The 13011-nt window shown below is 35.2% G+C and overlaps 1 protein-coding gene across 3 annotated transcripts in view; it reads left to right on the top strand.

Annotated features, from left to right (window-relative positions):
- Positions 1-2056: 2056 nt before the first annotated feature.
- Positions 2057-13011, top strand: part of Zdhhc21 (zinc finger DHHC-type containing 21) — a 69377-nt gene continuing 58422 nt past the window's right edge. The window contains exons 1-4 of one of the 3 annotated variants that reach the window (XM_023715846.1): positions 2057-2139; positions 4513-4644; positions 8642-8716; positions 11290-11488. In XM_023715846.1, the coding sequence (XP_023571614.1) occupies positions 11335-11488 (154 nt within the window). In that variant the 5' untranslated portion in view covers positions 2057-2139; positions 4513-4644; positions 8642-8716; positions 11290-11334. The remainder of the gene's footprint in view (positions 2140-4512; positions 4645-8641; positions 8717-11289; positions 11489-13011) is intronic. The other 2 variants (XM_004631716.2, XM_023715847.1) reach the window with 2 other exon arrangements.

Genomic DNA, 13011 nt, shown 5'->3' with positions numbered 1-13011 from the left:
GCTGGGGGATTGAACCTCGGTCCCTGTGCTTTGCCAAGCCTGCTCTAAGTAGGTGCTTTAGACCACTGAGCCATCTCACCAGCCCCTCATCTAACTCTTGATTTGAAGTCAGAGAGAGAGAGAGAGAATATGAATTAGTTTACACTGGAAATTGAACCCAGAGCTTTGCGGGCTAGGCAAGCCTGTCACTGAGCTATATTCCTAGAACTTTCTATTTTATTTAGTGCCTGGATCTCCCTGAGTTGCCAAGCTTGCCTCAGCCTTCTCGTCGTCCTGCCTCAGCCTTCTGAGTAGCCAGGATTACAGGCCTGCATCCCCATGTCTAATTTTTAATCATTGCATTTTAGATCAGAACACTACTGTGTTGTTTTGTTTTGACTTGAAGCGATCACAGGGCAATGTGTAACAGTATAGCACCTCTACGTATTTGTAGTACAATATGCCTGAAGCTTTTCTCCATTTGTTAACTGGTTCACAGACTTTACTTACTGTTGCAGATAGGAGATTGTTGGGGTACTGACTGCTGTTTTCAGTGGTAACCAAGAACACTTTTCATTTCTGAGTTTCTAAAACTAGAAGTAAAACACAATTGTAAGTTTCCTTTTCTCTTCTTCCTCTACATCTTCCCCACTTCCCCTTTAAAGTCGCCATTTTGGAGATGCTCCTTCCTTGCCAGGCAGCTTCTCATTGAAGTGTCACTTTCCAGCCTTGGAAATTGAGATTTTTATCCTCTTTTTACAGTTGTCCAGACCTGAGTTTTGAAAGGGAGTGAGAATGGAAATATGGCTCTTTATTTATAACATATGTACAGTGTTTTCTACTCTTGATAGTAAATTGAATATCTACGTGGTATTTTAGAACTTGAATTCCTACACTGGCAGCTTTAGGTAAACTCATGGTTCGCCAGTTTTCAGAGTAGAATATATCAGATGACAAATACCTTTATAAACATGTTTAAAGATACATCTGACTTTGTTTTCTACATTAACTTTTGGCAACACAGTATTTTAAGTTTCATAACACAGTATTTTTATATAATATAATATCCATTTTCTCTTGGCCATTAGGGAGGGTGTGTGTGTGTATGTGTGTGTGTGCGCGTGCGTGCGTGTTTGAACACTTAGCTATAAATTGTTGATTGTATTTTTTCAGGTATAGTAGTGTTAAAAATGTATAATGACATCTTACAGTGCTAAAACTTTGGGATGTTGTCATACAAAAATATTTTGGAGGCCTTTTTTTTTTTTCTTTTTGAGACAGTCTTGCTGTGTAGTTCAGGCTGGCTTTGAACTCACTGTGTAGCCCAGGCTGGCCTGAAGCTTGAGGATCAGTTCTCCTTCCTCAGTTCCCTGAGTGCTGGGCATGCCCAGCTATTTCTTTGGAGTTTTGTACCTAACATTACTTTTGTGTACCATATAGTAGGATTTCATGTTATAATAATGGTGGTGGTATTTAGCCTGAAATAGTTTTTAAGATGCTGTGTCTGCAGTATTGCTCTAATAACTATGAATATAAAGTGAGTTTTTTTCTTGATTTTAAGCCAGTGAATGACTGAGATTTGACTCATCGATGGTTGGCTTGTGGTATTACTTAATAATATTACTGACTTCTGTCAGCAAGAAGCCAAACTGGAGTCATTACCTTAGCAACATTACTGGCTTTGGCTGTATTTCAGGACATTTTGTTGTGCCACACTTAATTCTGTTTGAATTCTTTTTCTGGGAAAATGTAATTCACTTATTTCTTTGCGTAGCATGTACTTAACTTTGTCATAATATATTTTTCCCTTAAGAAGCAAGCTGCAGTCAGACCATTTTAAATTAGGTTAAAACCTTTGAGTAGAAAGAAGTGACACTTGACAATCTGATAATCTTGAATCAGAAAAATTGACTCTGGGAGGAAATATAGGTGATTTCTTAAATTGGTTTTTTTTTTGCTCCCCTATGTTTACGAGAGGGGGTGGAAATGTAATTTTCACATGCTCAGTAGTAAGTTATGGTGGTTAAGGGAATATGCTTAACCAATTAATAACTTGTTTTTTATTGTCTGTCCTGAAGAATGCTGCCACCCTTCACATAGTCCTGAAGCCAGAGAGTTGGAAACTACTCTGTTGTGCTTTTGTTTCCAGTTGACCATTAGGTAGGTCCTGTAGATTTTCTTCATTAAGTTCTCCTGGGTCTATCCTGTTTTGTTATTTCTGTCCTGCTTGTCACATCCTGACACATACACACTCACTGTCTAAAGTTAGGATTTGGGGGATGTTGACATGTTCTTTATCTTTTACCTGGATGACACTCAGTCTAGATTGTTACATGTGGTTGGTCGCAGGGCTTTAATTCTTCTACCCCAAACCAGCCTTCAGATTGTTGCTGTACTTCCCCAGATATAAATTTTATCCTGGAATTTACTCCCCACAAATCCATCAGTGGTTTTCCACTGTGTTCAGGGTGAAGTCTATGGCTTCACTGTTTTTTAATCTGAAGGTTGCTTTCTACCTGCATGCTATGAACTCAGTAAGCTGTGACTAGTATTTTATGTTTTTATGTGTAGTAAGGGTATTCAAGTATTTATGTGTGTACCAATATCTCAAAATTTACTTTTTAGAGTTGATTGTGGTCAAGAGTTTGGCATATATTACACCATTCTTTCATATACAAGGATTCTAGTCATTTTTGCTTAAACATATTTTCTCTGCCTGCTTTCATACCTTTGTTTATTTTTCTTTTGGTCAGAAGAGCCTCTGATTTTCTTCTAGCTAACTCACAGGCTTCCTTGTCTCTGGGAATCTTTTTCTGATGACAATCTAACATAAGGAATAAGGTGGATAGAATGCATTCCAATACACAGTGTCTGGAAAAAATTCTGCAAACTCACCCTTTTACTATATGACATGCATTCCCTTGCCTTCTTGGCATGTCTTACATAGCACTGGTCTTGTTCTAGTAACTGGCCTATGTCTCTGAGGATAATCTCTTTTTCATCTATACACTATGCCAAAGAGTAATATATAGTTAGTAAGTGTTGGTTGGATTAATAAAGTAGTGAATTGGTATATTTTATATAAAATTCCTTACAGTACAGCAGTCCCTCACTTACCCTGGAGATTGCACTCCAGACACCCCGTGAGAAGTGAAAATCAGTGAAGTTGTGACATTATATTTATTTTAGTATTTATATGTAAAGGTTTTATAAACTCTTCCCACACTATTATAAACCTTTCCCACACTTTTAAAAACACTTTTAGTGTTTTTAGCCATTTTCTAATAACTCATAAACCTATGTAATTTTAACAACATGCATATGCTGTATGGTACTGCAGAATTCTACAATATAGCGAGAAACCTGTGATAAATAATTTAGATTAATATTTTTTGAAAACCTGCACAACAGTGAGTCCATGAAAGTCGAACTGCAAAATAGTGAGGAACTACTGTGTTATTGTTTCATTGGTACTGTACTGTAGAAATTACAGTACAAACTCTTAGTGATTTAAATAGGGCCACAGAGATAGCTCAGTGGTCTAAGCACCTGCAGGCAAGCGCAAGGGCCCCTGATTTGATCCCTGGTACCATTGCCTGCCAGCCACCCAGACCAGGCGTGGTGATACATGCCTGTAATCCCAGCACTGCAGAGGCTGAAACAGGAAGAGAACCATGAGTCCGAGCTACGAAGCGAGACCCTGTACCAAATACATAAAATTGTAGGGTAGCTTTTTATCTTAAAGCACTTTAGACTGAGATCGCATTTTGGGGAATTGGCACACACATAGCACTTCTTGATTATTTTTTGTGTCTTTACTCCTCCTCTCTCCTCTTCCCACTTTCTCTGCTATGTGTTCTCATCTTTAAAATAATCTGCCTTCCTGTTTTCTGCCATCTCCTTTATTCTGAACTTTAACGTACTTATGTTTTGTATTTGTCACACAAGAGAAACAGTGGAATATTTATGTTTCTGTACCTGACTTCCTTCACTTAACATTGTGGTCTCAGGATGCATGCATTTTCCCGCAGGTAACCTCAACTTGTTTTTCTCTATGCTTGAATACAGTTCCACTGTGTGTAGTCTACATTTTCTCTATCCCTTCATCTGTTGACGGGCATCTAGGCAAATAGAAGTTTGAAGCTTCTGTTTCAAATTTTATTTTCTGTTTATCAATTGTAATTGAGTACTTCTAACCTCACATCTTGATAGACATTACCTTGCATGTGTCACATTAATGATCTCAGAATCTATTGCAACCTTCAGATTTGTGGTCAGAGATGTTTATTTATATAGATGCTGGATGCATAATGTTTGTCTGATCTTATGGGAATTGGATGATTTCAAAAGAGAACCTTCATGTGTAATGGTAGTCAGATTCTGGGGCGATGGATAGGATACTAAAACACAGACTCAGGTGCTGAATCATCTTTTTCTGAATTTAAAATATGTGTAATTGATGTTTTCATAGTTACAATGTTTAGCTGTTTATAGTTTTTATGTTTGTAAGAGAACATGTTAAATCATTAATAGGTTCTCATGGAGAACTCTTACTGAAGAGAGGTCCATTTGGTGAGATGTAATTTAATAAAGAGGGAATCGAGATAAGACCTCTAAATGCAAGAACCAGAAAAATCACAGCATATCTTGGTGAAGTTGCAATTGGTAAGTTTGTATTTGATTTCACTTGGGATTATATTTGAGGTTTATGTGTCTCAGGATCCTTGAAGTGTAATGTTTAGATGCTATTGTTCTTGTTTTTTTTTTTTTTTTTTTTTTTTTTTTTTTTTTTTTTTCTGGCGCAACCAGGGATTGAATTTAGGATCTTGTGCTTGCCAGGGAAGCGCTTATTCTACTGAGCCATCTCCTCAGCCCCTAGATGCTATTGTTAATAAATGAGCTAATTTATGTTTTTTATATTCATTTTAACTAAAAATTTTTAAGTAAGCCATTTTTTTCAGAAGCAAAAATAATGTGTAAGTAATACAAATTTTACAAATATTTTTTAATTGTAAATATTACATAGTTTTGTAGGATATCTTTTCTGCATGGCATTTTTTTTTTTTTTAAATGTATTCAGTACAGGTCTCACTATGCAGCTCAAACTGTTTTCAGCCTCCCTGGTGCTGGGATTATAGGTGTGTGCTACCACGCCCGGACTGGGTTGCTGGTTCAGCACACCCGTGGACAGGACCAGCACAGCATGTGGTGCCAGCCAGGGATTGAACCCTGGTCCCTGTGCTTGCCTAAGTAGGCGCTTAGTCTGATGTACATGGCATTTTAACAAGTTTTTAAAGCATCTCATATATAATGACAAAGAGAAACTCAAATTATACCTTTTGTTTGTAGGGTTATCAGTGTTCCTTGGTCTGTTTTTGCTTTTCAGCTGGTTAAAAAGAGTATAGAATCATGTGTATTTATGGATCCACTTAGACATAAATACATAAATAAAATATAAATCTCCACTATTTTCATGCATCAGTCCAGGGATGAACACCATTAACAATTTGTTTGTTATGTTTTCAGACTTTTTTTTCATGTATATGAAAAAATTACTTTTATATGACTATTTATTTATTTATTGGCGGAACCAGTGATTGAACTCAGCCCCTTGCGCTTGCCAGGGAAGCGCTTATTCTACTGAGCCATCTCCCCAGCCCTGTATTACTTTTTTTCTAACAAGATATGTTATACAGACCATTCTGTACCTTGCTTCCCTCCAACATGTAATTTTGAAATGTGAAGTTTCAAAATATGTAAGTAATATGTACTTTGGAAGTCAGTGTTGTAGTGTTAACATCTGAGTACCCATCATGTAAATTTTATAACTAATATTTTACTGACCTTTGTGACATACTGGTCTTTCTTTATCCATCCATCAACTTTATAATTATTTTTGAATATTTTGCAGAGTGAGTTGCAGATTCCAGCACATTGCTACAAAACACAAATGCGTGTGTGTATGCATGCACACACCACACACATACACGCCACCTTCAGTATGCATATCATTAACAGAAGTTCAGTGTTGGCTTACAGATTTTTAGGTTGTTTACATGCCACAAAATGTACCAATCTTGATCGTATGCTTCCTGTGTTCTTACAAAATTGCACACTTTTTTTTCTGACATCAATGCCGTGAAATTTATTTATTCATTTATTTTTTTATTAATTTTATTGAGAAGCAAATAGCAATGAGACAGTTTCAAAACCAATTAGTAGGACAGTTTCAGTAATTAATACATTACATATTGTTGTCTTTGTGGTGGTTATTCATAGTACAAGATGCAGACACTGAGACCAGGGAGATGGCTCAGTAGAATAAGCGCTTCCCTGGCAAATACAAGGGCCTGAGTTCGATCCTGGGTTCCGCCAAAAAAAAAAAAAAAAAGAGATGCAGACATAATATCCTTTCCAAACACACTTAGTACAAATCTTTCTTCTCATTGAGTTAAGAGAAAGTAGCTGTATACCTATCCTAACTTTTTTGTATATACAGATACAAAATGGTCCTTCATTTGTGTCCCCTTTTTTTGTTTAGTTTTGTCAGAGATGGGTATTTCATTGCCATTTAAATATTGTACGTGCGTGAATTCAGCAAAATAATCCAATATAGTCCAGTGGTCCATAATAGTCGTGGGTTATCCACAGGACTGGCAATGTCAGAAGGTGTTGACTTGAGCCTTTGACGGCGCAGCATAGTAATATGGCTTTACTTTTTATACCTTGTTTTTATATTTCAGCTCCGAATCAAGATATAGATCTTTGTTAGTGCCACAGTACGTTCCTTCATTGTACCTTCTGAGCCTGTCTCTGTCCCCTCTCTCTCGAATGCCACTAAGATTTTTGCCCTGGGACTTATTTTATTCACTCAGTAGTGCATTATAGGTTAATCATTATGAGATCTGCCTCCCTTTTTTGCATTGTCTTCTTTTTCTTCCCAAATTGCAGTAACTTGTAAATTGTCTGTACTATCAATATATTAGAACTTAATCATTGCCCTCTTCCACATGAACTTTTAAATTGTGTCATAATCCTCTGATTACAAAAAAATGCTGTATCCTTGTATATTCTTGTATGTGTATATATTTTAATACTCTCCTGACTACTTCTGTAGGTATTACTAAAAATAAAATTGCTGAACAAAAAGGTTTTACCTTCCGCACATGGTTCTATTGGTTTATATATCCATTGGTAATATATGAGGACCTTTTCTCTTTCCTCTCTCAGCAGTATATATTGTCCTTCTCTTTGAAGTTTTTCAGTATAGTGGATAAAAAACATATCCAGTTATTTCACATTTTCCTAATCAGTAATGATTAGACATTTTTTTTTTCCTATTTGTGAATTGCTTCTGTGTATATCTACTTTTGTGTGTCTCCTGTAAGTCATGTGTTCTTCTATTTTTTCCCAAGAGTTTTTTCTTTTAACATTGTTTTTGGTGGTTCTGGGCTTAGAGATTGTAGTTGTTATGTGATCAGACATGGCTTTAGGGCTCTTGGTTGTCAAGTCATCCTCCTCCCAGGTTTTAGAACCAATTGCTATTTGTTCTAGTAGTTTTGCTTCCTATTGAAACTTAGAAGGTGAAGAAATACCTGTGAATTAAGGTTTCAAGAAAAATATATGGTTACTTTCTTTTAATTCAATGAGAAGAACAATTTATACTAATAGTATTTGGACAAGATATCATGGCTGCATCTTGTACTGTGAATAACTGCTACGAAGACAACAATATGCAATGTATTAATTATTGTAACTGTCCTACTAACCTGTTTTGAAACTGTTTCATTGCTATTTGTTTCTCAATAAAATTAATTGAAAAAAATTTAATTAAAAAAAGAAAAATTTCATATGGTGAGTGAGATTCACATTGGTCTTGACTTATGAGGTGAATTTATATAGAATAAGCAGAGCAGTAGGTACATGTCAGATAGCAATGAAGGATAGAATGTTTTTTAATATTTATTGAACAATAATAAAGCTACACTGGTTAAGGTAGAGTATCATATAAAACCAAGCTTAGAAACACACATTTGGCTAGATATCTTGCTAATTATTTTGTTCTAATTCTTATGTTCTAAAATTTGTATTGTGATGTTACAGTTTTCTATCATGTAAGAGTTCTCTGTTATTTTTATTTCATAGTGACTTGAGTATTCTTCCTGAAAAAAAATATGGTAAGATGTAGTTGCCTGAGAAGGAGAAAAGGAAAGGTTGTATGTCATGAGAATAATTTGGTCATCACACAGACTTACTCAGTGTAGTTTATTAGACTTGAATTATAATTTATTTAAAAATAGTTTGTGCTGTAGTAATTTATGTAATAAATGAAGTTAGTCACTGCACTCGAGTGTAGTTACCAGTTGGCAATCTTAAAAAATGTTGAAGTACCGGCACATCTACTAATCACATCAAAGACTGAATTATGAGCACACCACTTAATATATAAATTAATGAGTTGGAATCTCTAGCCAATGAAAGTATTTTATAAATGCCTCCCTTAAGATGAAACAGCAGCACGGTTCAGTGTGGCTGCTGCTCAGGATGTGTAATAGTTTCTGCTCAGCCATAAGCTGTGCCTGGGAGCCGACTAGATACTAGCTGAGTGCAGCGATCCTGGCTCCTGTAGCAGTTACAAATTCATGATTGTAATCTGCCTCAGAGCTCATGGAAGACCACTGCTTTATATCTACAACCCAGGTGCAAAGATTGTGTGGCGTTAAGTTTTACTGATCAGGTACTTATTTTAAACGTTCAAAATCTTACTTGTTTGTTGTTTTATTATTATTACTATTATTATTTTTAACGTTATGCTTTTCCTTGAGTATGCCTGTTCTTTTATAGCTTGTCATATCTGTATGATCGTATTCAGGAAAACTAGGCATATTTTAAATGATATTTTATACTGTGTAATATTTTCTTTTGTAAGGGATCTCTTAGTGATAAAAAGAGGGAAGAGAGTTAAAAAACTGAACATTTGATGGATATCCTACTTATTTTACTGGATTATATGCTCTTTTGTTTTTAATGTTATTAAAATGTACCGTACCCTGTTTAATGATTGGAATTCATACTTTATTTTTTTTAGTACCAAATAGATCCAAAACATTAAAAAGAAAGTACATGAAATTAATAATAGTGAACATGTTTTGTCATTTCTTTTTGCATTTGATAATTGGCAAGCCTTTAAAAAATTATCATTCTTTGTAACGTTTCTCTTTATGATATATATATATATATATATATATATATATATATATATATGTCATGTTTTGTGTTTGAGCTGCTCTAGTTTTAAAAATAATACCTAGCAAATTATATAGCATGCTTTATCCTCTCTGACTTTTCTCACTTTAATGATACTGATCTGTCTTTTAATTAATCGAAAGGTGATAAAGTTCAGCTTTTACTTTTGAAAGCCCTGGCCCTACTCCTATTTTAGATTTCTGATATGTATAAGTACTAATTTGGGCTATATCTGGCTTAAATCAGTGGGTGATAGTACATTTGAGTTGTTCTTTGTCCTTCTTCTCTTCCCTCTTCCCTCTTTCTATTTGCTTCCTTCTCCCTTCTCCTCCTTCTGTTGCCCCATGAGCTATTTCTAGGAATGTGAAGAAGGGCATTTCTTTAAAATTAACTGTTAATGTTCCTTTCTTTCTTTGTTTCAATGGCTTTATGGCTTTGGTGAGCATTGGCAAGGCCTTTAAGGGATGGTACCATGGGGCTCTTGAAAATAAATTATTCTTAGAATCATCTAGGGTGTGAGTTGGAAATCTAGGAGTCATTCTCCACTTTCCTATAACTCCTAGCATAAATCAATTAAACTGACTGGTTTGATTCTATTTCTTTTGTTCCCTTTTCTAAAACGCACTTTGGTTTTTGTATTTTCTTAAGCTGTCTTTCTCTACACCAGAGCTCCAGTAATTTACTGAGAGTGCAAATCTTCTCATGTTAATAATCTCTTGCTTTGATAGCCTTCTCATAAGAATGAATTCAGCATTCCAAATGGTACATCTTATGTCCTCCATGATGTAGTCCCTTATTTCTGCCCAGTCACTACTCACAGAAAGACTTATGACTTTCGATGTCAGTTTGCATACTTAGTTTTCCTCTGCCCAAATCCACAACTTGGCCACAAACTTGGAACTTAGCATATTATACTAAAGGCTTTTTAAATGATTTTTTCTTGCTAGAATGTTTGTTTTTTTAAGTAAAGACTGTTTTATTCACATTTGTATCTAGCAAGTGACTTGCATCTCATGGCGGCTTGGAACTCAGATAATTCAGTGCTGTAGCACTGGTGTCTGCATGGTACTCCTCAGTGGCTCCTAATTAACCAGCCTCTGCTTCAGCGCCTGCAGAGCATTTAAAGGGATTGCTTGGCTTGGGGCATTATAGAGAATTCACTGGATCTGGGATGGTGTCTGCAACTGTGTATATTTTGAAACCTCCTTAGTAAACTCTAATTTTCTTGCTGGTATGAAAATCATCTTTATTATTATACCTTAATTTTATGTAAAAGATGCTCCCTAGACTATATGAATGTTGTGTCAGCTTTTAAAGTTGTATTTTTTAAAGTATGGGTATATTTTTAAAGTCACTTTATTCATATCATATGCATAGAAATACCTTAATTCCTTGTCTTACTTGGGGATCTGTTGGTGAGTTGTTAGTGCTGAACTGAAAAAAAAATTTTGATTTCCTGAGTTGAAAGTAATGAGATCAGTTGGGCTTTATCCATGAATTTTAATATGTTTAGCCATTTTTACTTTGCAAAATCAACTTTGGAGTATTATTTAAAATTAAAGCATGCAAGTATGAAGTATACAGCCCAGTGCAGGCGTGTGCGTACATCTTCAAAGCATGGTCCAGCTCGTGGTACAGAGTGTTGCTGGCTTCTTAAGGTTTCTTCAAGGTCCTTTTCAGTTAAAACAAGCTTTTTCCACTCCAAGGTACCATGGTTTTGACTTGTGTGACCATCAGTTAGTCTTACGGTTAAAGCTACCAAAATTTTTGCAAATCTTTTGATGAATATATATACTCATGTCCCTTGAATATACCATGGAGTTGGTGGGTTAAGGACAAAAGTATTTTAACTTTAGCAGATGATGCCAGTTTGTGCCTTTAATATCAATTTATAGGGAGAAATTAGAAGCTTGGAGTGAAATTTGAGTATTCTGAAGTTTCTGTTTGTTTTCCTGTGTTTATTGTCAAAAGAATATTTACAAAGAAAATGTATCCTGTAGTTTACAGAAATGCAGTCAAATAGACTTTTCTATGTTAGTAATTTTTTTCTTTTTTCTTCCTTAGGGTTCTCTTTCCTGTGTGTTTTCCAGGCAGTTATAGGACTGTAAAATGGGTCTCCGGATTCATTTTGTTGTTGACCCACATGGTTGGTGCTGCATGGGTTTGATTGTCTTTGTCTGGTTGTACAATATTATTTTAATTCCCAAAATTGTCCTCTTTCCACACTATGAAGAAGGGCATATTCCTGGCATACTAATAATAAGTAAGTTTCTAGATCTTTGTTTCCTTAAGATTTGTCTCATTGTGAATATTTTTGAAATGTAATACTCTTTCCATGATAACCTTCCTTTTAATGTACTTATTATTTTAGTAGTATCAATACTGTCATTTACTCACCTATGGAAGTTTAAAAAAATAACTTTTGTCTGTAAAGTTAGTTAAAAATGCTCTTTCCATATTCATCTAGTTCTACAAAATATATAAAGACCATTTGCCAAAGAAAAAACTGATATAGTAGTGACAGTTTATGTATATGATTTTAATGTTTCTTTTTAAATTTAATTGCCAATTTGAAGCTGTCAGAATGGAGATGGAGGCTGGTGAGATGGTTCAGTGGTCTAAAGCACCTACTTAGAACAAGCTAAGCCAAGCAAAGAACAGGGACCTCGGTTCAATCCCCCAGCACCACATGCCAGCCCGCCCGCCCCCTGGTGGGCTGAGCTGGCCACACATTAAATAAATAAATAAATAAATGTTTAAAAAAAAAAAGAATGGAGATGGTTGGTATATGTTGCTAGTAAATGTGATTTCATGATGTGAAAATCATTAATTATTAAAGCACTTTAAACTTCTGGGTAATTATTTTTGCTGTAGTCCATTCACAATGGCTTATGATTTTAGAAAATTGCATCCAGATGATATATGTACGTAGCATTTACACTTCTCATATACTTTACCTCATTTTGGTCTCACAAGAGCTATGGGAAGTATTATCTTTGTTTTAAAAATGATAAAACTCAGATTAAAGTACCTGCAAGCAGGTGCAGGGGCTGGGGTTCGATCCCCCAGCCTGCCATGCCAGCCCCGGCCCTGGGGTGTGCTGAGACTGTGATTGAGACTGGGCGTGGTGGCGTGCGCCTGTAATCCCAGCACTTGGGAGGCTGCAATCACTATGAGTCTGTAGACCCTTCCCTAAAATACAGAAAAAAAAATTTTTTAAAAATGGTAAAACTGATCAGTCTGTGCAGTCATTTCTGAAGTAAACACTGTTCCTTTTATAATGTCTTATTTTTTATTCCTCAATAAAATACCTCTTTAAGTGTAAAATTATGGTGACTGAATTTATTTTTTCTCACTGATATTTCTTCTGCTTATTTTAAAGCTCAAAAGTTTTTTTATTCTAAAGATTCTTAAGATACATCAATAGGCAATTAAATGTCATTAATTCTGAGTAATTTTGAAAATCAAGTTAATGAAAAGGTTTATGTGCAGAATATTTTATCAGTACTATCTTAATCCTTTCAATTGTAATACATGTAACTAAAAGGGAACCCATTCATTTATACCATTGTTGATAGAGAATCACTGTAAATAACCTGATTTGTAGCAAGCTTGTCAGTTATTATTCTATAAAGTAATATTCAAAATTGGAACATTTAATAGTTTTCTCAATAGTACTTTTAGGTAAGTGAAATTGAATTTTTTTAAAATTAGTTACCCTGGGGCCGGGGAGATGGCTCAGTGGAATAAGCGCTTCCCTGGCAAGCACAAGGGCCTGAGTTCAAT

This window comes from Octodon degus, unplaced genomic scaffold, assembly GCF_000260255.1.
Source record: "Octodon degus isolate 3935 unplaced genomic scaffold, OctDeg1.0 scaffold00044, whole genome shotgun sequence".
Lineage (NCBI taxonomy): Eukaryota > Metazoa > Chordata > Mammalia > Rodentia > Octodontidae > Octodon > Octodon degus.
Note: the sequence above shows the minus strand (reverse complement) of the source record. Positions and strands in the feature narration are given on the sequence as shown.